The 26,924-nt window shown below is 46.5% G+C and overlaps 1 protein-coding gene across 1 annotated transcript; it reads left to right on the top strand.

Annotated features, from left to right (window-relative positions):
* Positions 1-83: 83 nt before the first annotated feature.
* On the top strand, positions 84-26,924 carry MSRB2 (methionine sulfoxide reductase B2). The gene is made up of 9 exons (XM_053895381.1): positions 84-260; positions 8,622-8,743; positions 12,506-12,582; positions 18,057-18,363; positions 18,640-19,221; positions 25,016-25,091; positions 25,247-25,416; positions 25,607-25,736; positions 26,309-26,924. The coding sequence occupies exons 1-5, from the start codon at positions 143-145 to the stop codon at positions 18,916-18,918; spliced, it is 903 nt and encodes a 300-aa protein (XP_053751356.1). The 5' UTR covers positions 84-142; the 3' UTR covers positions 18,919-19,221; positions 25,016-25,091; positions 25,247-25,416; positions 25,607-25,736; positions 26,309-26,924.

The raw sequence follows: 26,924 nt of genomic DNA, 5'->3' as shown, positions 1-26,924 counted from the left end.
GGAGGGGGGAGGCGGGGCGCGCGGGGGGAGGCGGGGCGCGCGGGGGGAAGGCGGGGCGCGCGGGGGGTGGCGGGGCGCGCGGGGGGAGGCGGGGCGCGCGGGAACTGCGTGCGTTGGCTCTGTGCGGCCCGCACGCGGCGTCATGGCGCGCCTGCTCCGGGCGTTCTGGGCCTTGCCCTTCCGAGAAGTAGCCCGGCGAACCGGAGCGGGCCTAGCGGGCAGCGGCGGCGCCGGCACGGGGGCAGGTCACGCGAACGCAGGTAGGCCCCGCTGCCGCCGCCTCCCGGCTTGCGGTTTCACTTCACCCGCCTGAACTTGGGGGTCCGAGTGCTGGTTCTGCACGTGACTCTTCCTTCTAGAGAAACTTCTTGGCTGCGCCCCTGTGTGCTGTTCAGGACAGTGGGTTGTACATTTGGACGGACGTGGGTGGGTGTCCCTGAATATTTCCTTGGTAAAATGTCGGGCTCAGGAGCCCCTGACGCTTGTCCCCAGACTCCAGGCAAACGATGCTCCCTCCTGTATTGGCCCGTGATCTGTTAACACTGTCGCCCTCTTAAATTCTGCATGCTTCTTTTCCCAGGGGAGAAACGAGCGGTTCAGACTTTGGACGCCTGCGGATTTGCTTCCTGCCCTGCTCTATTTCTTTGTGTGTGTCCCAGATCTAGGGAGACGTGTAGGCTAATAACTCGTGCCCCTTTAGACTGATAATCATTGATTGTCAGTGGCTCTGAGACCAGTGAAAAGTGTGTGTGTGTGTGTGTGTGTGTGTGTGTGTGTGTGTGTGAGTGTGATGTGTCCGTGTTTCTTTAACATGCCTTTGGCTCCTCTGTTGGATTGGGGCGCATTCGCATGTCATCTTTTAGTTTGGAGTCACCTGTGGAGACCTGTGTCGACTGGCACTGTATTTCAGATCTATTTCAGGGTGATTTAGTGCTCCCCGTGGATTGGCTTCTTGGGCAACTGCCCAGCTGTCCCATCTCTGAATCCGATTCTGTTATATGTCCGTTGAGGAAATTTCAAGATACCTGTCTCCTCTGAAATGTACCAATCACTTGGAATTCTTTTCATCCCCTGAAGTTCTCAAAGTATAGTTTTAAATAAATAAAAGCACAGGCTGCGTGAAGTAGTAGCTGATCCAACATGACTTCCAGTTATGACCTTCAGCACCCCATGGTGTCTTAGTCAGCCAGCCTGATGATATTTGTTGCATACCTACTGTGTGTCAAGCGTTGGCTTCCTGAGAACCACAGGGGATGGAAACATACTTGTGGGCCGGAGCTCTCCTCATTACCTTTTTATAGGATAGTGGTTTCAATGGCAGCTTGGCTTTTATGTTTGTTCTGGTGTTGTCAGAAATAGCCTTGATGAATTGCCTGGGGGATCTAACGTCTTCAGCAACATTTAAAATCTGGCCAGACACCAAAACATAACAGGAGCTTTGTAACCTCTCAGACACCCCCTCCTGGGAATTTATTCTGAGGAAATAATTCAAAAGAACAAAGTTATATGTACAAAAATGTTTTTAACAGCACCACTCTTAAGAACCAGAAGCTGGCTGTAACCCAAATGTCCATCAGTTAAGGAATGCTTAAGTAATCCAGAAAAGTTCAATTCCAAAAACTATTAGGCACCCGTTAAAAATTATAGGCAGGTAAGAGTTTGGTGTTGACATGTTGGGCATGTTCTGAACTTGGTAAGCTTAAGCCTGTGTTTTTCTTCTATAAAATAAGGATAATGGTAATAGTAGGGTTATTGTACAGACTAAATGAAAAACATTTTAAATGCTTCATCACAACGACTGGCCCTTAGCATACGGTAAATGGTAATTATAATTACATAAACAAATACAAAGGACAAAAATATAGCTACATTTAACCTACGTTACAGACTTAGGGAAGGTTGAGAGAGAAATGAGATGTTGTTGGTGACAGAAGACGGTTCCACAGCACTGAGATTTGTGCTACGCAAGAGGCCAGGCCCCTATGACTTTGTCTTTGAGATCGTCAAGAGCAAATCGAGAGAGGAAAGTAAGAAGTATCCTGGAGAAAACTGTTGTTTCAGGAAAACATTCTAGAAATACTCTGCTAGGAAACCATCCTGAGCACTGGTTAAACCAGTCCAGTCACTGGGGTGGAAAAGAAGACTAGTTTGAAAATTACAATGGGCTGGGGATTCTTTTTGTGCCAGTTCCTAATAGGTTTCCTTAGTCTCGACAAGTCTTTATTGAAACAAGGCCGCCTTGTGTGTGACACTGGGTAGCAGAGCAGCTGTGACCAGAAAGGTGAACAAAACCAGAAGGAGGTAACCAGTATGTGACCATATGACCGAGAGAGGGTGTTAGGTTATTTTATTTTATTTTTAAATGTTTATGTATTTATTTTGAGAGAGAGCGAGAGAGAGCAAGGGCACGAGCAGGGGAGGGGCAGAGCAAGAGAGAGAGAATCTTAGGCTCTGCACTGTCAACGCAGAGCCCAACACGGGACTCTGTCTCGTAAACTGTGAGATCATGACCTGAGCTGAACTCAAGAGCTGGCCGCTAAAGCAGGTACCCCAAGAGGGTGTTCTTTACAGATTAGAAAATCTAAGCCCACCTCTTGGAATATATTGCCAACAAGAAAGATCACCTGTGCCAATCACAGCACAAAGCGAGAAAAGAACCCAGAGGAATCCAAGTGTATCAAAGCATAGTTCAAGGTAAAGCTGCGTAGCTATCTAGCACAATAATAAGAGCAACCAAATCTTTTGGTAGCGAAGATCGCAAGAGAGAGCGCAGAGGGAATCTGAAAGACACGCGGTCCCTAAAGGGCCAACTTGACGTGCAGGGGACCTGGACTAAGGACAGAAAACACCTCTACCCCCACTCAAAAGGACCAGAAGCCCAACGTTGAGTCCTCTCTGGCCACCGGTGTCCAAGTGACCTTACTCCTTCCTAAAATGGTCACTGGTTGTGTGTTGTATGTACAGGCGCCTCAATTGCTGTCTGGTGAAACTGCAGAGCTTACACATAATGCAATTTGCACTCAAAGCTTAGTTTCCTAAAGCGTAGTACGTGAATTGGCCAGAGCAGCCACAACAAAATACCACAGGCTGGAAGGCTGAAGCACAGAAATCTGTTTTCTCATCGTTCTGGAAGCTGGGAGTTCAAGATCAAAGTATTAGCAGGGTTGGTTTCTCCTGAAGGGGCCTCTGTCTTTGGCTTGCAGATGGCCTTTTCTCTGTGCTCACACAGCCCTAGAGTCTCTTCCTCCTCATGTGAGGACACTGGTCAGATTTGGCCCATCCTGTGGCCTCATTTTTAACATAATCACCTCCTTAAAGGCCCCATCTCCGAAATACAGCTATAGAGATTAGGGTCCACCCATATGACCTCATTTGGCCTTATCTCTTTAAAGGCCTTATCACCAAATACTGTTACCTTCTAAGGTACTGAGGATTGGGACTTCAACCTATGAATTTTGGGAGGACACAGTTCACCCCCTAACACCATGATTAAAGAAACCTCCGTAAGTGATGCAGACCTGATCCTGACCCGAGAGCACCCAGCTGCCCGCTGGCCATTTTGCTATCAAGGCAGGGTCCGTCTTCTCTTGATGGTGTCTTCTAGGCTGCAGATTTACAGTTAAATGTTGCATATTTGGTGCTTGAAGAACAACTAGTGTGAACATTGTTACCTACCCATGAAACCTTTCACACACATTGTGTAAAAGGTACGTACAGATAAGGATTAGAAGAGCCATGAAAAATGGGGGAGAGGGGCAGAGGGAGGGAGAGAGAATCTTCAGCAGGCTCCACACTCAGGGCAGAGCCCGATGTGCGGCTTGATCCCATGACCCTGGGATCATGACCTGAGCCGAAATCAAGAATCAGACATTCCACCAACTGATCCACCCAGGCACCCCGAAAAACGTGCTTGTTTAGATAAAGGAGTAATTCTTCCATCTGACAATGTAACAAACAAATTTTTAGCCTTTATTTGTTTTTGAGAGAAAGCGTGAGTGGGAGAGGGCAGAGAGAGAGAGGGAGACACAGAATTGGAAGCAGGCTTCAGGCTCTGAGCTGTCAGCACAGAGCCTGACGTGGGGCTCGGGCTCAGCAACGGCGAGATCTCGGCCTAAGCCGAAGTCGGACGCTTAACCGACAGGCGCCCCTTTTGCCTAACAATTTAAATCTTAGTTTTAAAGTTTAAGCTAAAAAAATAGGAGAAGGGGAGTGTCTGAAAAGAATTAGTCACTCTAATAGGTGTGGTAAAATACAGAGCTATAGGAGAGGGATCTGGGGGCCCATCCAGGATTCAGACCTTGGGTTCGAAGCTGAAGGGCGGGAGTCCCGCTGAACTTTCGTGCTTCTTGAATTCCCTCTTTCTGGTGTCAGCAGTTGTACTGTGTGTGGAAAGACCCTAAGGGCAATGCTTCCAGGAAACAGTAGTGGTTTTTTTTCCCTCTAGCCCATTCCACTTCCTCCCCAAAAGGAGAAGGGAAGATAATAGCAACTTTCCAGACTATAAATCTCAGTACCAAAAGTCAGTGCTCGTCTTAGAATTCCACAGAAATAATAAAAGACCTTTGCCAAAGGCAAGAATGTAGGTGGAGTGACGCGGCAGGACAGACACTTGGAGGGTCAGGAGAGCGTTTTATCATGGTGCTCTCCTACTCCTTTCTATAACCAGTGTCAGTGATAGCCGGGGTCAGGTTTCCCACATTTCCCTCAAAACCGGTTTAGATTCTGGGAGGGAGAATCAAATCCCGCTCTTGCTCTTGCCGTCCTTTTTTTCACTATTTGAGGTGGCCTTTGTGTGACCAGTCCCGGCTTAGGTCACACAGACACGTTGGCCCTGGACGGCTTTTGCATCTTGCCCTTGGTTGAAGGCTTACAAAATATAGTTATACACATCTGTCGGTCTTTTCAACGGCCTTAAGTAGAATGTCTTCCGCTTCTCTTGTGGTTAAACACATAGTTCCAATTAAAGCCAGTTCTGATCCCACTTGGTCTTAAAACAACCAAAACACCTTTCCCTGCTAACCGCGCCTGAAAAGATTGCACAGTGTTTTCCCCTCACTGGGCGGTTAGGCTGGCATTGCTTTGTAAAACTCTTTTATTGTCACCTTGAATAGTTATCTAAAGCTTACACAGTCAATAAAATGTTCACAGTTTCATTGTTCTCCTATATTTCATCTACCTAAGGTCAAGGTCAAAAACAGCTCCACAGCTCTCCCCTCTTTCTCCTAAATCATCAACTTACGCTCTTCAGTGGACAATTCCCAACAGCATACTAGGATACTGTGATCTTTCTCCTCATAAAGAGTACTCTTGATCTTACCTTCCATTGCAGCTACCTGCAGAACTCCCGAGGGACCTGTCTGCACTGTCTCCCTTTCCTTCCTCCTCTTCTCTATCAGATCTATTCTAGTCTCACACACACACACACACACACACACACACACACACACACACACTTCTCCGCCTAAACTGCCCTTTTTCAGGGCACCAGTGACGGCCACATTGCCAAACCCGATGGTTAATTATCAGTCATCTCTTTCCAGGACGGCACATTCTTGCGGTTTCCTTCCTGCCTTGCTGTCTGCTCGTCCCCATCTCCTCCACCTGTTTATCTTGGGGCACCTCCAAGATAAACCCTTGGGCCTCTCTGTTCTTCCCACACTCACCGACTTGGGGATCTTCCAGGCTCATGGCTTTAAATAACATCGTAATGCTGTGAGGAGTCCCAAATTTACATGGCCACCTTGGGCCTCTCCCCAATTTCTGCATCCGTAAATCCAGCTGCCTGCCTGACGTGTCCACTTGAATATTGAGCTGGCATTTTTATTAACAAGCCTTCAAACCTGCTCCTCCTGTAGGCTTCCCCGTCTTCCCCTGCTCGGACCTAGAGCCTTGGAGTGGTGCCCCTTTGTGTCCTTTCTCTAGTACTTCACATCTGCAAGTCCTCTGGCTCTGCCATCAGAATACAGCTGGCGAGGGACCTCTCTAAGTCTGTCTGCTGCCGCCACCCTGACCCAGGACTCCTCCCATCTCTCGGCCAGGTTGTTCAAGTGCCCTCTGTGCTGGGTGCCCTGCGGCAACCTCTGCCCTGCTTCAATTTTTTTGGTACATCAGCCAGTAACCCTTTTAAGTATGTTAGATCATGTCATGTCCCTGCTCATCTTCCAGTGACTTCTGCACTCAGAATAAAAGCCACCAACCTTAGGGTAGCCTTCAAGGCCCTTGGTGGTATGCCCGCTACCCCCTTAGCTCTCTGCTCGCACTTCTGCATATTTTCCTGCTCGCTCCACCCATTCCCCTGGCCTTCCCGCTATTCATCAGACATGCCAGGCACACCCAGCCGGGTTTTTCTCTTGCCTATGTGCTCTTCTAGATATTCACACGGTATGTTTTCTGATTTCTGTGTGACAACACCGAACAGTTTGGGGCAGTGAGGAAGAAGAAGCGGTGCAAATAGGGGAGGGCGTTTTGTAATCGGGGACTTTTGTCATCTCTGCTGGAGATAATGGCGGCCTGAGCCAAGGTAGTGGCAGATAAGTGAGGATGAGCAGATCCTAGAGCTATTTAAGAAGGAGAAGCAACAGGGCTTGGTGCACGGAAAAGGAAAGAGTCACGGAGGACGGCCTGGCGTTCCGGTTTAAAGCGTGGGATCAGAGAGCTGGAGCACATGAGAGGAGGAGCAGATTTGGGTCGGGCGGGGCAGGGGAGACACGCGAAGTCCTCTCGCGCACGGTGTTTGAAACGGGACGGCCTCAAGGTACCCGTCTGTGGTTGCATATGGATCTGGAACTCAGCAGAGAGGATGGAAGGAAGCTAGATGTGGGGGTCTCATCGTGTGGGTGGTCCTTAAGCTACTCAGCGGACAAAATCACCCAAGGGCAGGCAAGCCTAGGACAGCGGGACTCGTTCCAGGGCTGGCTGACGAAGGATGCCGAAAGGGAGCCGTGGGAGAGACCAGAGAATCGGGTGCCACGGAAGCCCAGGGAAAGCAAAGGTACCACGGGAGAATGCCAAGTGTCAGGACTACGGGGAAATGAGAGAGAAGGATGAAGGGTCCCCAGGCTTCACGGAGAAGGTGTCAGCGGGCTCCCTGAATTTGGAGGCGGTGCGGTGGGGGGTGTGGCGTCTTCAGTGCCTCACGCCCAGAGGCCCGTGATGTCAGCCTGCCCCGCTGTCGGCGATGCTCCCTTTGCTTCTTTGGTTAAGGTGGTGACGTGTACATTTTTCCGTTGTAGAGGCTCATTTTCTTCCTCATAATTAACACTATCTTGAAAATGTGTAACTGGTCCATTCTTCCAACAGTCGTTCGCCCAGGGTTTTAGAATCCCCTGCCGATTCTTGCTTGAGTCAGTGACTATTTTAGTGATTATAAAAGGGTGATTTTTTTTTTTTTAAATTGTATCATTCCCCCGTCCATTTATTGCGTGGCATTCTGCATTGGTAACTCTGAAAGGCCACTGAGCAGTAGTAATCGTCACATAAATACATCTTGCTTTGCGCCCCAGGAAATGAGTCCTGGGGAAACCGTGTGCAGTTGAACTATATTTTCATAGGAAAATTTCGGAGGTGTATTTCCAGAGTAAAAAAGAAGTCCCCATAGCTTTACAAAAAGTATTTAAGAAAGGGCAGCTATTGACATATTTAACAGATTAAAAACTTTTTAATAAAATGCGAACAACCATAAGCAACAACAACACGATATCAAAAATACCGTATTATGCGGTATTATGAGCTAGCAATGAAGATACAGATCTTCATTATTTAGGACCTCTTTCTGGTAACAAAATAATTTCAAATATGATTTTCAGACATGTTCGGTATTTGGCGGTAACACCATAAGTGTCTAACCTTTTATCTTTGTTGCTGTGGTCAGTTACTAAGCCTTCGGGCTGCCGTTTTCTCATTGGGAAGTTGAGGTGGACAGATCATAAAACCCTTTCGCATTCTTCGTGTTGGATGGTTGAAGCATCGGTTATATATACCTTGGGCTTCCTCCTCCCCTTTGGCTAAAAAGAGTATTGTCCTAGTTAATTTGTTTACATTCACTGGAGTAAAAGTCGTAAGATTGAAGCATAAGGATGGATTCTGGAAGGTCTCCGTTTCTTTGCAGGGGCATACGCTGTAGGAGTCTCTTTTTTTTCCGCACTAGATTTTTTTTTTTAATAAAGACTTCTGCCGACAAACGACAGCAGAGAGATTTTTATAAACCAGCGAAGGAGAGGAGTTGAATAACCCACTAGCTCACGGTTCTTTTCTCTCCAGTCACTCAGCTACTCCCAGCCGTGTCCTGACAAGAAATACTCCTCTGGATGCGGTAATAGAAGAGGGATCAACGTGCACCCCCGGGCACTGGAGGAGATCTTATTCTGCATTATTTCATATTTCAGCTGCCTCTTTAGCTCCCGCGCCCCAGTCGGACGAGAAAACCGGCTGTCCGCTTGCTGCTCCTTTCTCGTGAAACTAATGAGTCAGTTGAAGCATTTTGTACCGGAGCTTTCTGGTCCCCGGAACGAAGGGAGTCGTGGGAGAGGGGAGGGGCGGCCGTGTCCTGGGGGTGGCCGTGCACTTGAGGAGCAAGGCTCAGGGGAAACGTTCATTGGGTCCTTTTGTTCTAATTAGAACAGGTTCCCATTTAACCACCCCGGGTCCCTCACAGAGCACGAGCCAGTCCCTCACCTGGAGCGAGTGGCGAAAGAAGCTGACTCCAGAGCGGTTCTACATCACGAGGCAAAAGGGAACCGACCCGGTAGGCCACACTGCCGACGGTTTGGTGACTGGATGGACCGGGGGTGGCTGGAGGGGGGGTTGGGGTACGTGTCGCTCATCCGCTCTGCCCGTCGTCCGGCCCTCCTCCGTGGTTCTCCCTCTCGGGCACCCGTGTCCACCTGCCTGTAGGGACCGGAAGCCTTCCCGGACCCCCCCTCCCTCCCCTCACCCTGTTCTGCCTCCTCAGTAACCTTCCCGTTGCTCTCTTTCTGGCCGCCCTTCTCCACGCGGCTGCCAGAGAGATCCGAAGACACAAGTCCGACCACAGCCCTCCGCCGCCCCTCCAGAGGCTTCCCGCCGCTTCCAAGGTAAAGAGCAAAGTTTACAAATGGCTAATTAGGCCCCAGTGGCTCTGCCCCCGGCCTCCTGCCCCTCTCCTCGGTCGGGCTGTTTTTCCTATCTCTGCGCTAGGGCCACACTGTGCTTCCTTCCGCTCTCAAACACCCTGGGCTCCCTCTCCCTTCGGCCCTTGACCCTGTGTCCTGCTCTCCCCCATCCCCTCACCCATCCTCCCTGCCCCTTCAGACCTACCTCTCAACCCCCAGCCCCTGGGCTCAGGGAGGCCTTTCTTGGCCCCAAGCCGGCCTTGCTGTTCCCAGCACTTTTCCTTCAGAGCACTTGCCAATGTTGGTGTGGCCCTCGCACAAAACACAGCGTCTGGCCGTGGCCCGCCCTCAGAAAGTAAATTTTTGTGACTTCTGAGTGAGTGCGGGCTAAGAGGCAGAAACATTAAGCTGCATTCATCAGGCTCAGCTTTGACTCGTTTCCGTTTCCGGGGGAGCCGTCCTCCATCCTCCGTGGGTCCTCATTACGGTGCTGTTTTCCCAGCACAGCGCTTCTTAACCAGTAATCTGTCTCACACCCAAGTATAGCCGCTGGAATAAAGCCGTAGAACGCGGTTACTAGACCTTTTCATTGGGGAAGTGGACCCCACAGAGTGGACCACAGCGCTTTTGCGGACCTGTGGAGTATTTCTGTCTTTCCTTCAGCAGGCCCCACCGAGTTCATGTGCACATGGCCGTGGAATCATGGCACACCCTCGGTTTCTCCGATGCTGACGTCGTTAGGCCGGCAGATCCCAGTAGATTCTTGTGAAGTCCTGCTATTTTTTAAAACTTCCTGTGGGTGGGACTCTAATAATCCTTCACTGGGAAAGAGACCGTGGTTATTAGTGCAGGTAGTACGGGAGCCACGTGTGATTCTCTGTGTGCAGTTGGGCGTATCCCAGAATATTCTAAGCCAGCCCTTTCTCAGGGACACAGCCAGGCAGGGTTTGGTATATATACCGAGCCTGGAGATGAGCTGACAGATGTTGAGGAGAATAAATCTGTGGGATTCTCAAACAGATGGTGCAGTATGCTCTGTGCATTTGGCCATTTTACAAAATGAGCATCATCCAGTATTTTAAGTAATGTTATAAATCCCTTTCAGCTGACCCACGTCCACACGTAACTTCTTGGAATAATGCAGAACTAGCCGTAAGCCTTGCTAACGAGAGAGAAGTAACACGTCTAAGCTTTCTATTTGGTCACCCACACTTAAAACTTCGGTCGCGCGTGTTCGTATTGGGCCGCAGGGGTACGTTAGCACTCGGGTAGACACACCAGATGAGTTTACAGCCTGGTTGCACCATAAAAGTCCGACAGAAGGCAGTCGAAGGCAGGTTTTATGCAGGTCACCCGCTGTCTGCCCCGCAGAACTGCTCTCCACATGCTTTGCTCTGCTCTGAGCTCTGGGAAGAACACGCTCCCCTTCCCTCCGGCTACTGACCGAGTGAGGCAGTGGATGATGCCGGCGAGGTCAGAGGACACAACCGAGAAATCAGGATCCGGGGTCCTCTCAGAGGCCGTGCTCCTGCAGGCCGCCCTCACCTACGGCCGCAGCCTCACGGGTGCTGGGAGCTGCCCCATCCTTGGCCCCACAGGCCTAGTAGGGTAGTGTGTTCTCAAAGCCACGGGCCCGGGGCTGCTTCACCCTCCCTGTTGGTTGCCGCTGGCCCTGTCCCCACCTTTGTAAATCGTTCTATATGAAGTTATGTGCAAATCGCCCTTTTGAGCGTGCCATCTGTTCCCAACAGGTATGTTGTATGGACGAGATCAAAGAAAGAGGTCCCGTTGGTCCAGACAGACTGCCTTCAGGACCACCATAGCAGAATACCACAGACGTGGGGGCTTAGACAACAGACATTTATTTCTCACAGTTCTGGAGGCTGGGAAGTCCCATATGAAGGTGCTGGCCAGTTCAGTTCCCGGTCTTTTCCTCCCCATCTCTGTAACGGCACCCAGACCAGCCCTGGGTACATACTAGGTTTTCAAGTAAATACTAGAATGCACAATTGAGTTAAAAGCTGAGTTCGGCCCTAAATAGATGATAAAACTTATATAAAATTGAGGTGTAAGGGGAAGGAGGCATCAGGAAATCGGTCTAGGAGGCCTGGATAGATGTCACTTCATGAAATGTGTCCGTTGAAGCTTCCTAGGCTTTCTAGCTCAGCCCCAGGACTGGTGGCCCTCTGGCATGTGTGTCTCGTCAGCCCAGGCGGGAGGGATGTGGAGCTTGGTTGCAGATGCCACGGGTGGGAGCAGGCACCCAGGGGGACAGGCCGTAAAAAGACCAGCTTTCTACTGTTCAGAACTACTGTTCTGCAGCTCAGCTTAGAGTCTTTGAAGAGGGAAAACGTCCAAGTGTGCCCAGATGGTAGGCTCAGCGGGTTATTTTGAAATTGTCCGTTATGCGGCTCGCTGAAAACGGGCTGTTAATATTACCACGGGGAATCTGAATGTTTGACCTGTGATTTTTGTCGAGACGGGAAATGTAGGAAGGGCAGAAGAGTCCAGCCTGCCTCCCGAGTCCGTTCTGCAACGTGGCGACCCATTCAGAGGAGCGCTGGCTTCTCTTTCATCCCGTGCAGTTGGGGGAGCGCTTGCTGCCCGGCCCTGCTGGTGGATGGTCCGTAGTTGGCTGGGGTGAGAGGGTTGTTTTTGTTTTTGTTTTCTTTCCTTTCCTTTTAATTTGCTTTCACAAAAGGAATTAGGCAAAAAGCTCTTTGTTTCTTTTTCCAACAGCGAGATCCAATTTGCAAAATGGCATTTTGAAAAATACCGACTTGGCTGACTCATTGCCTCAAGTCTCCTTGTGTTTTTCTTGGGAAACCTCTGGAAGCCCGCAAACTCTTTAGGCCACAATTAACGAAGTCATTTCATCTAGGTAGTAACTTTGGTATGGGATGATCTAACTCATTATTTAAACGTTTATTAAGTATGCAACGCCCTAAATGCCACGCAAAGCGTATTAAAGGCACAACCACGAGCTGACAGAGCTATGCTATTTATGTATTTATATTCTGTCTTTAACTAGAGATTTCAAAGTGTTTTTGACAGTGGACTGGATTCCTATTGTATTAACTATTTTGAGACGAAGACTGAAATCTTACACCATCCAGAGGACTGTTGTCTCACTTTTTCACGGACTTTGATGTTCTTGGATGAAAGGTGCTATATAAATACAAAGCATTATTAATGTCATAATTTGAATATTTGGCACAATAAAGGCTGGGTTGTGATAAGCCTGCAGGCTGCTTCGTCGGGCACGTTGTAATTTTCTCTCTGGTGATGTTTGCACTTCGTCAAATTAGCACAAAAATTCCTTGATTTGGGGACTGAATCTTGGATTTAAATCCGCCACAGCATCTCCTGCAGGTGTTAGGAGAACCCTACGCATGATGTATCTCATTTGCTTTCAGCCTTTCAGTGGGATCTACCTGAATAACAAGGAATCAGGAATGGATCACTGCGTGTGCTGGGACAACCCACTCTTCAGGTAAGGTCAAGGTGGAGAGGTACGGACCTCCAGATTTCATGCAGCTCTGTCTCATTTGAAGTCTTGGCTAAATATATACCCCTGTTGTTTTTAATCGCCCTCCTCATTTGGCATGGTTGCTATAAGGAGAGCTGTTGATATAAAATACTTGCCTGTCTTGATTATTTCTAGCATGTAGAACAGTTAACGAGATCTCTTAGCCGGTATTCTTTCTTTCTGTATCCCCGAGAACTAGACAACAAATAAAACTTCATGGGCACCTTAAGGTAACACTATTAGAATATTTTCCTGGGAAAGTATTTAAAGAAACCTAAACCATAATAGTATTTGCCTGGCCATGTGATTAAAACTATATCTCTCCCAGGGAAAATGGGTTTATAATTTAATTTGGGAAATGTAGAATTTTATGAGGATAGATTCCCCACAGTGCTTGACAGTAGTGAATACCATACCCTGTTCTATACCAGCTAAAAGTAAATTTAATTGTCTCTTGATTTCAAAGCCTCTTTTAAGTCAATCAGGATCTGAAATCTCTCAACAAAGGCTTTTTTGTTTAGCCGTGCAGGAAACAGTCTAAAAACAGTAGATTCGATGAAGAAGAAAGGAAAACATCTTTGAAGTCCTGTTTTCAGAACTTCAAAGATATTTTCCTTTCTTCTGCATCAACCCTAAATTGGTTTAGAATAAAATATAAATCAAGCCAGCTCTGTGAATCTTCCATTAAGCCGGGCTTCATTATGTCCTTTGGGCTTTGAGCAGACCGGGCTTTCTTGGGCTGCTGGCTGCTAATGTGGGCCGGATTTGGAAAGCCAGACCCCGCCGGCAAGGATGAGGAACAATTAGGATCGATTTCCCTTCATGCTTGCGCAAGGGCAAGTCTTTGCCCGGATTCACGCACTACGACAAGTGGCTGGTGAGGAGACGTCTAAGAGAGCAGTCGGCCCGGGATGGCCTGGGGAGAACGAAGAGAAGCAGGTTATTTTAACACAGGAAGATGTGGGACGCATATTTCTGAGCCATTAGTTGTTCCTCGACCTTTGGTTCTGTGAAGGAGAAGCAGGACCTTGAGATGGCCAGCCTGCTTTTAGTCAAAAATAAAGGTGTACAATAACCAGACGGATGCTCTGTTTCTACCTCTGGGCTGTGAAGACAGGATGAGAAGTTGTCCTCGTAAGGGCATTCTCCCACTTTGCGTTCATTTTCTTACTTCACTGGTGTTCCAGTTTCTGCACTAGTAAAATTGAGACCTTTTCCTCCCCAGGGCCCACCATCCCCTCACCGCAGCAGCCAGTCTGGAATCACAGAACGTTGGAGCCGGGATGGACCTGAGACTAGAACAGTAGTGTAGACTGTCCAGGAGCAATTTCTGCCTCCATGGAAATGCTCCAGATCTGCTCTATCCAATATGGTAGCCACTAATCACATCTGGCTCTTGAACGCTCAGTGTCGTTGAGGATGAATTTTTAATTTTATTTAACTCTAATTAATTTAAAACTAAAAGCCCACATGTGGCCAGTGGCTACCGTATCGGCACAATGCGTGTCCAAATTAAGGAAGTCGAGTGACCAACCCCAGGTCACTGAGATAGTGAAGCAGCCAAGACTAACAGGAGAACCAGCCAATTCTCGAGAAGCCCGTTTATCAAAGGCCAGTTTGCGAAGCTGCCGATTCACCAACCTTACTTATTTCTTTTTTAATCATTTAGTTTTAGTTGAAAGGTTTCTATTTTTTTTTCCCCCTTAGGGACATTTGAGTTGGTTTCTGTTCCATTTTCCTGCTGCTGCTGCTGAATGATTGAAACTGGAAGAAATACGAATATGTTTAAAAGGATCTTTTATGCTCCAGAATATACTTTTCTTAAAGATGTATTTGTCTATAGGAGAGGTAGGATACTGAAGTGGCTAGGGGTCTGCTCCCCTGCTGTGTGACCTTGGGCATGTCTCTGAACCAGTCTGTGGCTTGATTTCCTCACCTGTAACGTGCTAGCACGATAGTTGGACTTCATAAGGTTGTTGAGAGGATTAACGGAGTCGTGAGGTAATGCACGCAAAAGCACCAGCTCAGTGCCCGGTGTGTGCCCAGCAAGCACTCAATACTTGTTGGCAATGACCGTCCTCAGAGATGGATCCTTCTTAAGGCTGCATGTGGAGATAAGCCTTTGAGAATGAGGAATTCTTGTGAATATAGTCTCATTAATGAGAATCTATCAATGAAGCTTATATTCTTGAGGATGCTTCCCATTCAAGAGCTTGGTCTTAGGAAAATATTCTTGTTTTGCCTCTCTCTTTCTCTAGTCTCCAGCCTTCATAGTAGCAAGCAGGGGTGGAGAAAAAAAGTAAACATTCCTCCAAATGCTTGCGTAGGGTCAAAATGAGGGGGAAAGTTGGTCAGCCAAGAAAGAGTCAAGTGGATGCGGGACCACTGCCTCTTGGCAGAATTGGCTTCACACAGAACCAATATGGTGCCTGTTCCAGGAGACATGCCTCCTGTCCAAATCAGAGGCCTTTAATCCAAGGTTTCCAGGTCCAGAACACTCTTAGGATGTTATCACCCCTCTGGGGGCTCCAGACTGTTGCTTCATTTGCCACCACTTCCCTGCTTCCTCTGTTCCCCTTCTTTCTCCTTCCCCCCCATGTACCCATTCTGGAAGTGTTTATTAAAATCTACTGTGGGATCACATGTTTGGTGCTCCTACATCCTTCTCAGAATAGAAGGAAACTGAAAGCCTAATATTACTTTCCTTCTTACATAACATCAGGATGTCCTGCATGTTACAAGTAACTAAGTAACATTGGTTAAAAACCTTTTTTGTGTTCCGGTTCCTCTGAATGCATGGAAATTCTTCTAAGATTTTAGAGTTGTCAGTTATCACCAGGTGCCTCGGCTGTAGTTTGGGGGCTGTGGAATTTCCAGAAATGAAGAAAAACCAAAGCAAATAAACACGTAACGAACACGCAAACACACAGCAAAAAAACAAAACCAAAGAAACACCTCTAAGAGTATATGAAAAGAGATGATCCAGAGTGGTTTTAGTTTCCCAAGGTAGAGTCTTATAATCTGGTAATCACTTAAACATGTTTATTTTAATTTCTTTTTTTTTATTTAAAAAATTTTAATGTGTATTTATTATTTGTTTATTTGACAGTCTCGCGTGCGATGAGCGGGGGAGGGGCAGAGAGGGAGATGGAGAATCCACAGTGGGCCCTGGCACTCTCAGCGCAAAGCTCAAAGTGGGGCTCGAACCCATGAGCCATGAGCTCATGACCTGAGCTAAAGTCAGATGCTCAACTGACTGAGCCATCCAGGAGCTCCCATATATATTGGAATTTCTAATTGACCTTAATATTTAGGTTTCCATTCTGAAATTCTGTTTGATGGACCTCTCATTATTACCTGGTAAAATCTGCAGATTCCGTTAATTGCACCAGTAAAGATTTATTGTTTCCCATAAACATTTTAAATGACTTTTTATTAGTCTTTAGATTAATTCATTAAAAAATGTATTACATTCGTAATTCTCCATCAAAATGCCTTTAATGATCACTGGTTTATGTGTAATGTTAAGGGTGGAAAGGCTGTGACTAAAACATACTCAAAATGTTTTTCCTTGGGCCAGGGTGCCTCGGATGAATAGTTTTGAGCCCTTTGGAAAGGGTTGCAAAAAAAAAAGTGGACCTATGGCTGCTCAGATTTCATGGATATCTGTTATTAATAATAGTAATGATTTTTAAAAATAATGGCTACCGATTCATGTACCGTTTGTCCAACACTATGCTAAATGCACTGTACCTATAGGGAAACTATTTCAGGTAGTCTTGTCAGCAACCTTGTGAGGCAATAATGCCTTTACTGTTCTATCCATTAGGGCACTGAGGCTTTAAAAGACTAAATAACTTGCCAAGGTCACAGATATAGCAGAGCCTGGCTCCACGCCCACACCTGTCAGAAGTCAGGGCCCTTACTCAGAGTTCTCAAAGGCTGGTCTGAGGATCCTGGGAGTATCTGGGACCGTTTTAGGGGCCCTACAAGGCCCTCCCTCTCTTTCGTTACTGCATATCCATGAGGCCACATCCTCTTCTGTACCTCAATCAAAATAGCAGTGCAGCAGATTGAATCCAGAAGCACATACGAAGGGTCAATGGTCTTTTTCCTTTTTCTAAGCTAGATGTTAAAGCGATGCGCAGAATTGTAAAACAGTGCATCTCTTCTCACTAAGTGTTTGTTTCATTTTGGAAAATATAATCCGCTGTCAGAAAAGTAGGTTATTTATGGGACCAGGTAATGAATTCGTTATTTTCAAAAATAACTTCATGGATGATTATTTACAACCTGTCTTACAATTTCCAATTTGTTAAACATCGGTATCCGTAATTCCCGTAAACAAAAGCTCTCAGAGCTCCTCAGTGATTTAATAGAGAGCAGTCCTGAGATGGGAGTGTTTGAGGATGACCGCCTCAAACCTGACTCTTACTGCTGCGGCTTGTGCTCTCCCCCAAGCCTCCTTCTGCGTTCATAGGCTAGGGAGTTGGTTATTTGCCATTTTTCCTTCTCTTTACTCAGGTTTTTTGGTTTTTGGCTCTTGGTTTGTCTGTTCGTTTGTTTGTTTTGCAGAGTTTATAGTGCATTTCTTCTCCCTCTTCCTTAGAGAGCCCTTCCCCTGCCATTGCAGATTTTCCACTCGGGTTCCCTAGTGCCCTTTGAGGGAGCTCACCGGGGGTCCCTGGCGCGTGGATTTGCGTGTTTCCCTCTCACTGCTCTGGTCGGCCCCTCTGGGCCTCTCCCACCTCGGCGCCATTCGTTCCCATGGGACGTGTCCAGGAGGGTCACGGCGCCGCAGGGACTGTTCACAGCGAACCTTCACGAGCACGTACCCCCCCCCAGCCCCCGCACAGTATCTCCTTCAATCCTCAAAATGTCTCCATAACGTAGGTGTTATTCTCCCCATGCTACAGATGGGGCCCGGAGAGGTTACATAGCCTGCCCAGTGTCACACAGCTGCGAAATGGCAGAGGCAGTCAGGCTTCTGTGTCCGGGTAACCGGAAGGTCCTGCTGCTGAAAATGCGTTTCATCAGGTCTCCCCCTGCTGGGCCCAGACTGTGACGCCCTCCATGGACCACTGTTCTTTCATTTACATTTCCCCCTTTTCCACATTTAGACCACTTGGATTGGATCTGTGTTTCCTAATGGGCATCACAGTTCACAAAGCCTCTAGTGTTTTTCGGTCCCTGTCGGACATCGGGAGGGGAGCCGGCAGCATTGCAGGAACAAGAGATCCTTTCAGGGGGACGGGACAACGTGTTCAATAGTGACAGTGCAGCGGGCAGGGTTCCTGCGGAACTCTGATTGTTCACCTAACTGGCCTGGAGGTCTGGCAGAGGAGGGAGGGGATCAGAAAAATGAGTTGGGGCATCAAATGCTCTTCGTGTGTTCATAACAATCTCAGCAGCTGCCACGTGGCGAGTGTCTTCCACAGTTCCGAGAAAAAGTACCGCTCCGGCACCGGACGGCCTTCGTTTTCTGAGGCTCACGGGACGTCTGGTTCCGATGAAAGGGACGCGGGGATCCTGAGAGGCGTGGACACCTCGTTAGGATTAACTCGCACCAAGGTTGTCTGCAAGCAGGTGGGGCTTTTTTGTTTTGTCTCTTTGGTTTTCCCCGATGCTGCAAAGAGCGTAGCTGGTGTTATGACGCGGGAGTGTTTTCGTACTTTTCTACACTTTTGCTACTTCAGATCCTTCTCCCATCATTCTGGGCACTGCAGGGAAGAAAAAGAACCTTCCTGAGCCACTCTCTGACGTAGCCGTTCCTGGTTGTGGCCTTCCAGAGATGGGGCAGAGGGAGGGAGAGAGAGAGAGACAGAGACAAAGTGAGCAGAGGAGGGGCAGAGAGAGAGGGGGAGAGAGAGAGAATCCCCAGCAGGCTCCATGCTGCCAGCGCAGAGCCCGACACGGGACTCGAACTCACGGGCCGTGAGATCATGACCTGAGCCAAAGTCAAGAATCGGACCCTTAACTGCCTGAGCCACCCAGGCGCCCCTGTCTTCTTTCATTTCTTAATCAAATTCTGATGTGATAGGCTTCCCTCCCCCCATACAAATGTCAGACACCAGAGTCGGGTGGCCATGCGGGGTGCGGCCACGTGGGGCTCACCTGTCTAGTTTCGGAGCCCGTCTTGGCCGCGTGCTTCCTGATGGACGTGGGCCTAGTGGGCAGAGGTTTTGCATCAACAGTGTGGCACTGAAGTTCAAACCAAGGAAATACTGGCTGTCTCCAGGGGTCCCCTCCCCTTGCCACTGCTTCATTTACACCCTCAGTTGTCACTGCTCATATGAATGACGTGTTCTATTGGCTACCAAGCTAGGCCAAATGTGCTGCTGGCACCAGGCAAGTCACAACCTCTGGGATGTATTTACCTGGACTCAGCCCAACCCTGACTCCAGCTTGGACTGGAATTTCACGCGGTGACAGAAGGGCAGCCATTTCCATCGAATTGACTTCTGTAGGCTTTGCCTGGGACCAGAGGGTGTGACTCTTGGGGGACATTAAGAAGCTGATGGACCACGAGCCAAAAAACTCCTACAAAACTACCCTGACCTTACCACTGCAGTGAAGCACTTCGTGGACCTATACAGATGAGGGGTCAAGGGAAAAGAGGAAGGGGACGCGGGATTAGAGTAATCAACAATCCCAGCGCCGAAAGAAATGCCAAGGACCGGGGTTGTGGGACAGCAGAGTTTGGGAGGCACACGCAGTGATCGGTGGGATGCATGGTTCTTTTTCATAGCTTTAGAATGTCTTGACCATTCTGGTTTCATGCTTTCTACCCACAAATAAGTGCCAGTGGGAGCTTGTTAGGTTTCAGTGATTAATGAGTAAAAGTGGCTGCAAAGTTAAGCTTTAACATGTTCAAATAAAATACTTACTAAAATCGGTGTTTACTTTGTGTCTAAGCCTATGAATTTGCTCTTTTGTGAAAACTCTAAATCAGATACCAAAAGGAAAAAGAAACAGATTACGTTGGAGTAGGCATCTGGTTATACAACTTTAATAGAACTCAACTGTTTTACAAATTGAGAGTCTTGAATACTTTGCTATTGAAAGCGTTTAAATTATTTGAGGTTTTATAGGCAGAAAGAAAAACCTAATGATTCCATTTTTCTCTTTATTAGTTTGTAGTGCATCATGTAGCTTTTCTTTTAGTGGTTACCATGGAGATCACAACATGCATCCCTAACTTGTCACAGCCATGTAACAATTATTTTTGCTACTTTTCCAAGAATGCTCTCCTTAGATCGCTTTAACCTCATTAACACCCTTCCAAATTTTGTGTTACTGTTGCTATGAATTTAATTTTACACACAATTTAAGCCCCACAAGTCATTAATTTATATGCCAATATTTATTTATATTTACCTACATATTTCCTCCTTATTTCTTTCTGAAATATCACATTTCCCTGTGGGATTGTTTTCTTCTGCCTGAAGAACTCTTTAAAAAAAATTTTTTTTATAATGTTTATTTATTTCTGAGACAGAGCATGAGCAGGGGAGGGGCAGAGACGGGGAGACACAGAATCTGAAGCAGGCTCCAGGCTCCGAGCTATCAGCACAGAGCCTGACGCGGGGCTCGAACTCACAAACAATGAAATCGTGACCTGAGCCGAAGTCGGACGCTCAACTGACTGAGCCTCCCAGGCGCCCCAGAACTCTTTCTTTTAGTTCATGATTCCTAGATTGAATCTTCTCAGTTTCTTTTGTTGGCTGAGAAATGTATTTATTCTCCTTTAAAATGTTTAAAGCTTTATCGAGGAAAAGATATACCAAAAAATTGCACCTATTTAATGTATAAATTTTGGTGAGTTTTATCTCCGTTCATTTTGGAAATATTTTCCCTGGGCATAGTATTCTAATTTGGACATTTTATTTTGGCATTTTTAAAGTTCCATTCCATCGTCTTATGGCTTCCATTGTTTCCTCTGTGAAATCAGCTGCCCATGCTATTGGTGCTCCTTTGAAAGCAGTACGTTCCCTGCCCCAACCCGCAGCTGTTGTTATGAATTTCTCTTTTGATTTGATTTTCAGCAGTTTATGATGTGCCCTAGTGTGGTTGTTTATGTATTTATTGTGCTTGGGGTTCACACAGTTCTTTGAATCTTTGGTTGATACTTTCATCAGTTTTGGAAAATTCTGTTACTCTCCCTTCACTATTGCTTTTTCCCTGACCTCACTCCTCTCCTTCTAGAACTTGAATCACACAAATTTTAGGCCATTTATTGCATCCCATGTGTCTCTATGGTTCTTTTCTGAACTTTCCCAGTCTTCCAAATTTCCATACTTCAGTTTGGTTTTTTTTGTTTTTTGTTTTTTGTCTTTTTGGTCAACATGCTCTGTAATTTACCATTCTTATCGTTTTGCTTGTTTAACCCGCTTTTAAACACATCTTTTGAAGTCCTCATTTTAAGTGGTATATACCTTTTTAGCCCTAAAATAACCATTTGATTCTTTTTTATGCATTCCAATTCTCTGTTGAAGTTCTCCATCTTCAACAGAGAAAAATGGGTGTATTTTCCTCCCATGGTTTTCGTCTCTGCTCTTGAACATGTTAATCATAGTTTTAAATATGTTCTTGCCTTTGGGAATTCCTAGTAGTGGGCTTCCATGCATCTCAGATATAATCCTCCAGAGTAAGAGCGTGGGAAAAAGGCCCATTCAGAAAATACTGACTAATCAGGAAGGTCCCTTTGGCCCATTCAGTGACCCCATCTGTAGCACCTTTTCCCATAGTGCTATGCCTGATTTCAGGAGTGTTTGCCACAATATCTGTTAAGTTTTCACTCTGACCATACTTTCATTTAAGAAAGACCTCTCCTAAAAATAGAAACAGTTCTTGGTACCCTAGTCGGCCCACCTTTCTGGAGGCTTCTGCCATTCCAACCAAGTACCAACCGTGTAAGCACTCTCATCCTGAAGCACTGAATAATGCATGCAGAGGAACAATTTTAATAGAATATTTCTTTCATCTACTTTCCAGACATGGTTTTCTTTGGCCTCAGAAGAGAATATTACTATTTTATTGTATTAGCCGTTTTATATGGTAACCTCCTATCCAGTAACTTTTTTTCTACCTCTCACCATCAAATTAGCACCCATACACACAGGGTTAAAAAAAAATCTATATTTAGAAAGAAGTTGAAACCAGTGACTTGTTTGAGTAGACTCATAACTGGCGAAATGACCATTGGATTATGTGTTGGTGGGTTGGTTACACCTCTGCTCCCTATCTCAGAAGCAACAACAAAAAGGCCAAAACACTCCATAAGTGACTGGTTTGACTTACATCTGAAGGTGGAAAGAATATCAACTTGCTAGAGCAAATGATTAAATTATATTCTTTCTTTAAAAAGTAAATTATTAAGTAAAGTATTGACTGCAGTGCAATTCTGACCCTAACCACCCAGAGTTAGTACCCACTCCACACGTGTGGGGCACAGTCCCCAAAAAGACTACTCTCGTGTCCTTTGCCAGCTGCAGGTTTGGGAGTCCTTAGGCTACTTGCACTTCTGACCATCTGGCTACAAATCCAAAGGTGCTCCTGCGACCTCCTTCAGGTTCAACAGTTCACCAGACTCACAGAACTCAGGAAACTGCTATACTTATTATTACAGTTTATTCTACAGGATACAAATCAAGACCAGTCAGTGAAGAAACACACCGCGAGAGGTTCTGTGCCCTCTCTGTGTGGAATCAGGTCGCATCATCCCCCCAAAACACGTCAATATGCTCAGCAACCAGGATGCTCAGCAGAGCTTCAGTGTTCGGTGTTTACTGGGATTTTATTGCATATGTGTGACTGATGGACTCATTGGCCACATGATTGAACTCAATCTCTCTTCCCCCAGAGGTGGGGGGTTGGGCTGATAACACGTGGCTCAAAGCCTCGAGCGGCCCTCTAATCACATGATTGGTCTTACCAACATGACCAGTCCCCATCCAAGTCATCTTAGCATAAACTCGGGTGTGGTCCAGTGACCCCTCATGAATAAGAAAGACACACTTAACCACTCAGGAATCTCCAGGGGTTTAAAAGCTCTATCTCGGGCACCCAGAACAAGGATGAGACAAATTCTCAATTATATGACATTTAAGAAAATAACACTACGTATCAAAAATTATAGGCTATTGTTAAGATATTTGTAGCTTCAAATTCTTTTCTTTTTTATAAAAGAAAGCAAATGAAATAAAAGATTCATTTAACGAAGTTAGAAAAAAGAATAAGGCAATCTTATTAGATATCTTCATAGGATAAAGAAAGGACAAACTAAGAGGAGACAGTGAATTAGGAGAGCCATTTATTAGAACATCAAAGAAATGCGTCTCTGAAAAACAATGACAACATAAAACAGACTTCCAGTCATTTTAATCAAGAAGAGAGAATGTTCATCTGAACTAAAATAGAAATGAAATGTGGAGTATAAAAACAGGTAACAGGAGATTTTAGAATTGTTAACACATGCTTGTTAGAGCTCAACTGGAAAATACAGATGAAACGTGGGGGGTATTTTTAATTGAAGTATATAGTTGACCTACAACATTACATTAGGTGTATAACGTAGTGGGTATATAACATGCTGATTTGACAGTTACGTACATTACAAAATGCTCACTAAGGTTAAGTGGTCACCATCTGTCACAGACACAAAATTATTACAGTATTATTGACTCTATTCTCTATGCTGTGTTCTTTATCCCTGTGACTTACTTATTTTGTTCCTGGGAGTGTGAGTGTGCAGCTCTTAATCTCCTTCACCTCTTTCACCCATCCTCGCACCCCCCTCTGCTCGGGCAACCACCAGGTCTCTATTTTTGTGAGTGTATTTCTGCTTGTTTATTCATTTGTTTTTTAGATTCCACAGATAAATGAGATCATATGCTATTTGTGTTTACCTGACTTATTTCACTTAGCATAATACCCTCTAGTTCCAGGCACGTTGTTGTGAATGGCAAGATGCCATCCTTTTTAATGGCTAAGTAATATTGCAGTGTGGGGTGGGGGTGGGTGTCCATTTGTCTATCAGTGGACCCTGGGGTTGCTGGCAGATCTTGGCTATCGTAAGTAATGCTCCACTAAACATATGGGTGCTTGTATCCTTTTAAATTCATGTTTTCATTTCCTTCGGGTAAATACCCAGAAGTGGAATTACTGTATTGTATGATATTATTCCTCTTTTTAATATTTGAGGAACTTCCATACTATTTCCACAGTTTCTGCACCAATTTTCATTCCTACCAGCAGTGCACAAGGGTCCACATCCTTGCCAACACCTGTCTTTCTGACATCAGCCATTCTGACTGGTGTGAGGTGATGTATCATTGTGGTTTTGATTTGCATTTTCCTGATGATTAGTGATGTTGAGTGTCTTTTCATGTGTCCGATGGCCATCTGTGTGTCTCCTTTGGAAAAATGTCTAAACCCTCTGCCCATTTTTCATTGGATTATTTATTTTTTGGTGTTGAGTTGTATGAGTTCTTTGTATATTTTAGATATTAACTCCTTATTGGATATATGATTTACAAATATCTTCTCCCATTCAGTAGGCTGCCTTTCCATTCAAATATGTGATTTTTATGGGAAATATTAAATTTAAAAAATTGTTATAAGAAGATCTTTTTTTGAAAAAAAAGAGATTTTATTATTAAGTAATCTCCACACGCAATGTGGAGCTTGAACTTACAACTCTGAGATCAAGAGCCGCGCACTGTACCGACTGAGCCAGCCGGGCACCCCGAGAAGACCTTAATATCTGAATAGACTAATACGCAAAGAGAAATTACTCATAGTTGCCTCTCAAAAATAACTCTGGACCTGGAGAGTTTCATGAACAAATTCCTTCAAACCTCCAACAATTCCTAAGCCATATCCATAGTAGATTTAATATTTGCAAAAATAACACAACAGTGACATTAGATCCTGTCAAAGGTAGAGGATAACATAGACGAAGGAGATGTATAAACCGATTTTACCTAAGAAAATACGTGTGAGAACATTAAGCAAATTACTAACAATGAATTTAGTCATACATTCATTTATTAAAATGGTACCAAAAGAATAAAATTTAGCTTTCTCTTTGATCAGCATGAAAAATTAGATTCTTTGAAGGTCCCTCCTGTTCAAGACAAAACAGAGCCTGCACGAAACATACTGATTTTTCAAATCACATTGCTAGACCTGCAAGATGTAAGAGACGTCTTCAAGACATGTCGGGTGCGGTGGGGGCAGGACTCTAACAGGAAGCCAGGGCCCTTCACACTCAGAGAAGGCCGGGCTGCCTGGGTGTGGGGGGTGGTTCAGCCGCCGTCACTCATCCATTCGAGTATTTATCCAACAGATGTTGAAGGGGTACTTGCTGTCCGCTGGGCTCTTTTCTAGTTACCAGAGACACAGCAGTCAACAACACAGATGAAGTCTCTGAGCTCCTGCCCTCATTTGGAGCTTCCGTAGAGGTAGAGGAGGTAGGCAATCGGCTAAATTAGTAAGTATAATAAGATTTTAGCCAGCGCTGAGAGCTGTGGAGAAAAGCCAAGCGTGGAGGCGGATGGGACACGTTGGGTGGGTTATAATTTTAGATTGGGTAACTAGGGGAATGCCTCACTGAGAAAACTTGCAGGTGAGGGAAGAGCATTCCGGCAGAGAGGACCACACACCGCACAGTTTATGTGGAGGGAGTGCCCTTCACGAACAGCGAGGGGACCAGTGGGGCCCATTACGAGCCAAGGAAGAAAAGAATTCTCTACAGTGACCCATCTTGTTTCTTCCGACATGATGAGTTAAATGGAGGTATAGTGAGGATGCCAAAATTGGGGGGGGGGGGGGGAGAGTGATAGTAATTAGAATCGTAGAATAAAAATTAGAGTAATAATACGAATTAGAAATTGCAGGGAGGCCAAGAGAGCAGGACCGCTTTTGTAAGGAGAGCTCCTTCTGGCTGGTGTTGGTGGGTATTCCTCTGAAGCATGTCTTCCTTCAGGCTGATCAAAGGATCCCAGTGGTTGGGTTGGCTGTAATCGGACTTAGGAAAGGACGGAGCGGACACGTGTCACATCGCTACCAGTGTGCACATCCCGTCCTGAATCGTGCCATCAGGCTCAGCTCAAAAGGTGAGTGGAGAACGGGCCCCGGCAAGCACCCCTGCGACTTGCAAAGGTGTAAATCCCAGCCCGAAGGCTGGCTGATGACCCGACGGGTGTTCTCCCTTGGCCACGGGCGTGCTGGACCCACCATTGGTCTGAGGGGTGTCAGAGGCCTGTTCCTCACAGATTTGTTAAATCATCACGTTGTACACCTGAAACGCATATAACATGTATATTAACTATACTTGGATTAAAAAAAGAAAGCAAGCCCGTCCTCAGGAATAGCCCAAGGATGTTTCTCCAAGGTTATCTGTCATGGTTTGATCCCGGCATAAGCCGCACACAGCACTCTCCATCCCCCCGGGGCAAGGGTGATTTGAACACATCACATTACCAGTGACCTTGAGAGTCCCAGGTCTACTGACCTCCTGGCATTATAGGGTGGCCTGAGAGGGGCCACTGGGGCCGGAGGACTCCAGGAAAAGGCCGTTTTCTCAAGACGCCAGCAAGTGAGGAATTCTTCAAAGAAGGGGCTGTCGGCAGGCTCGCGTCTGCCCAACTTCCTCTCCTCACACTCTCTGACCTTTCTCCCACCTTAGGACGCACTAACTGAGGGTCCCCCGAGTCTGGCTCTGGGGAGCAGGGGTGGGAGGACGGCCTTCGCGGCCGGCTGAGAAGCTTCTGGTCGTTTCCTCTGCACAGGGGGCACCCGTGGGGCTGCCTCCCGTCTGTGTAAGGGAGGGAGGTTTGTGTCCGCGAAGTCACCCACGACGAGGTCCTGGAGTGTTCCCACGGACGGGATGCCCTCCTCCCCGAGAGTCATGAACAAAAGAGCACTTCCTGTTACATTTAGATGCCGATTATCAGGGAGGGGGTAGTGATTGATGAGATGAGGGTGCAGGGAACGTTCTCTCCGTCGTAGGAGTATTTGGCTGCTTGGTAACTGTTCACAGCCTGTTTCTTCCTAGTGCGCACCCCCCGAAGTCATTTTCTTTGTAAATGTTAAAAGCCATGTGAAAAAACCCCAACAACCTTGATGAGTCCTCTTTGTACTTCCATCAGCAACATGGCAGCCTCTGAATAAACTGTGATTTCCTTCACCGTGCCTGTTGAGAACGTTTAGGCCACATTTAGGAAAAACAACGACGACGACACCTGGGTAGGGGTCTCAAGAACAATTAGCAATTAAAATAATCTGTGTTCTACACTTCCGTA

This window comes from Panthera pardus, unplaced genomic scaffold (genome assembly GCF_024362965.1).
Source record: "Panthera pardus isolate Hobbes unplaced genomic scaffold, ASM2436296v1 HiC_scaffold_6, whole genome shotgun sequence".
NCBI lineage: Eukaryota > Metazoa > Chordata > Mammalia > Carnivora > Felidae > Panthera > Panthera pardus.
The sequence above is the reverse complement of the archived record's forward strand: the minus strand, read 5'-3'. Positions and strand labels throughout refer to the sequence as shown.

Bases quoted from the DNA above. Each gene is read 5' to 3' on its own strand.
- MSRB2 (XM_053895381.1), top strand. From the start codon at position 143: ATGGCGCGCCTGCTCCGGGCGTTCTGGGCCTTGCCCTTCCGAGAAGTA. The intron at 12,583-18,056 runs GTAAGGTCAAGG...TGTCTTCCACAG, and splicing joins TGGGACAACCCACTCTTCAG to TTCCGAGAAAAAGTACCGCT. The intron at 18,364-18,639 runs TGAGCCACTCTC...TTCATTTCTTAA, and splicing joins GGGAAGAAAAAGAACCTTCC to TCAAATTCTGATGTGATAGG.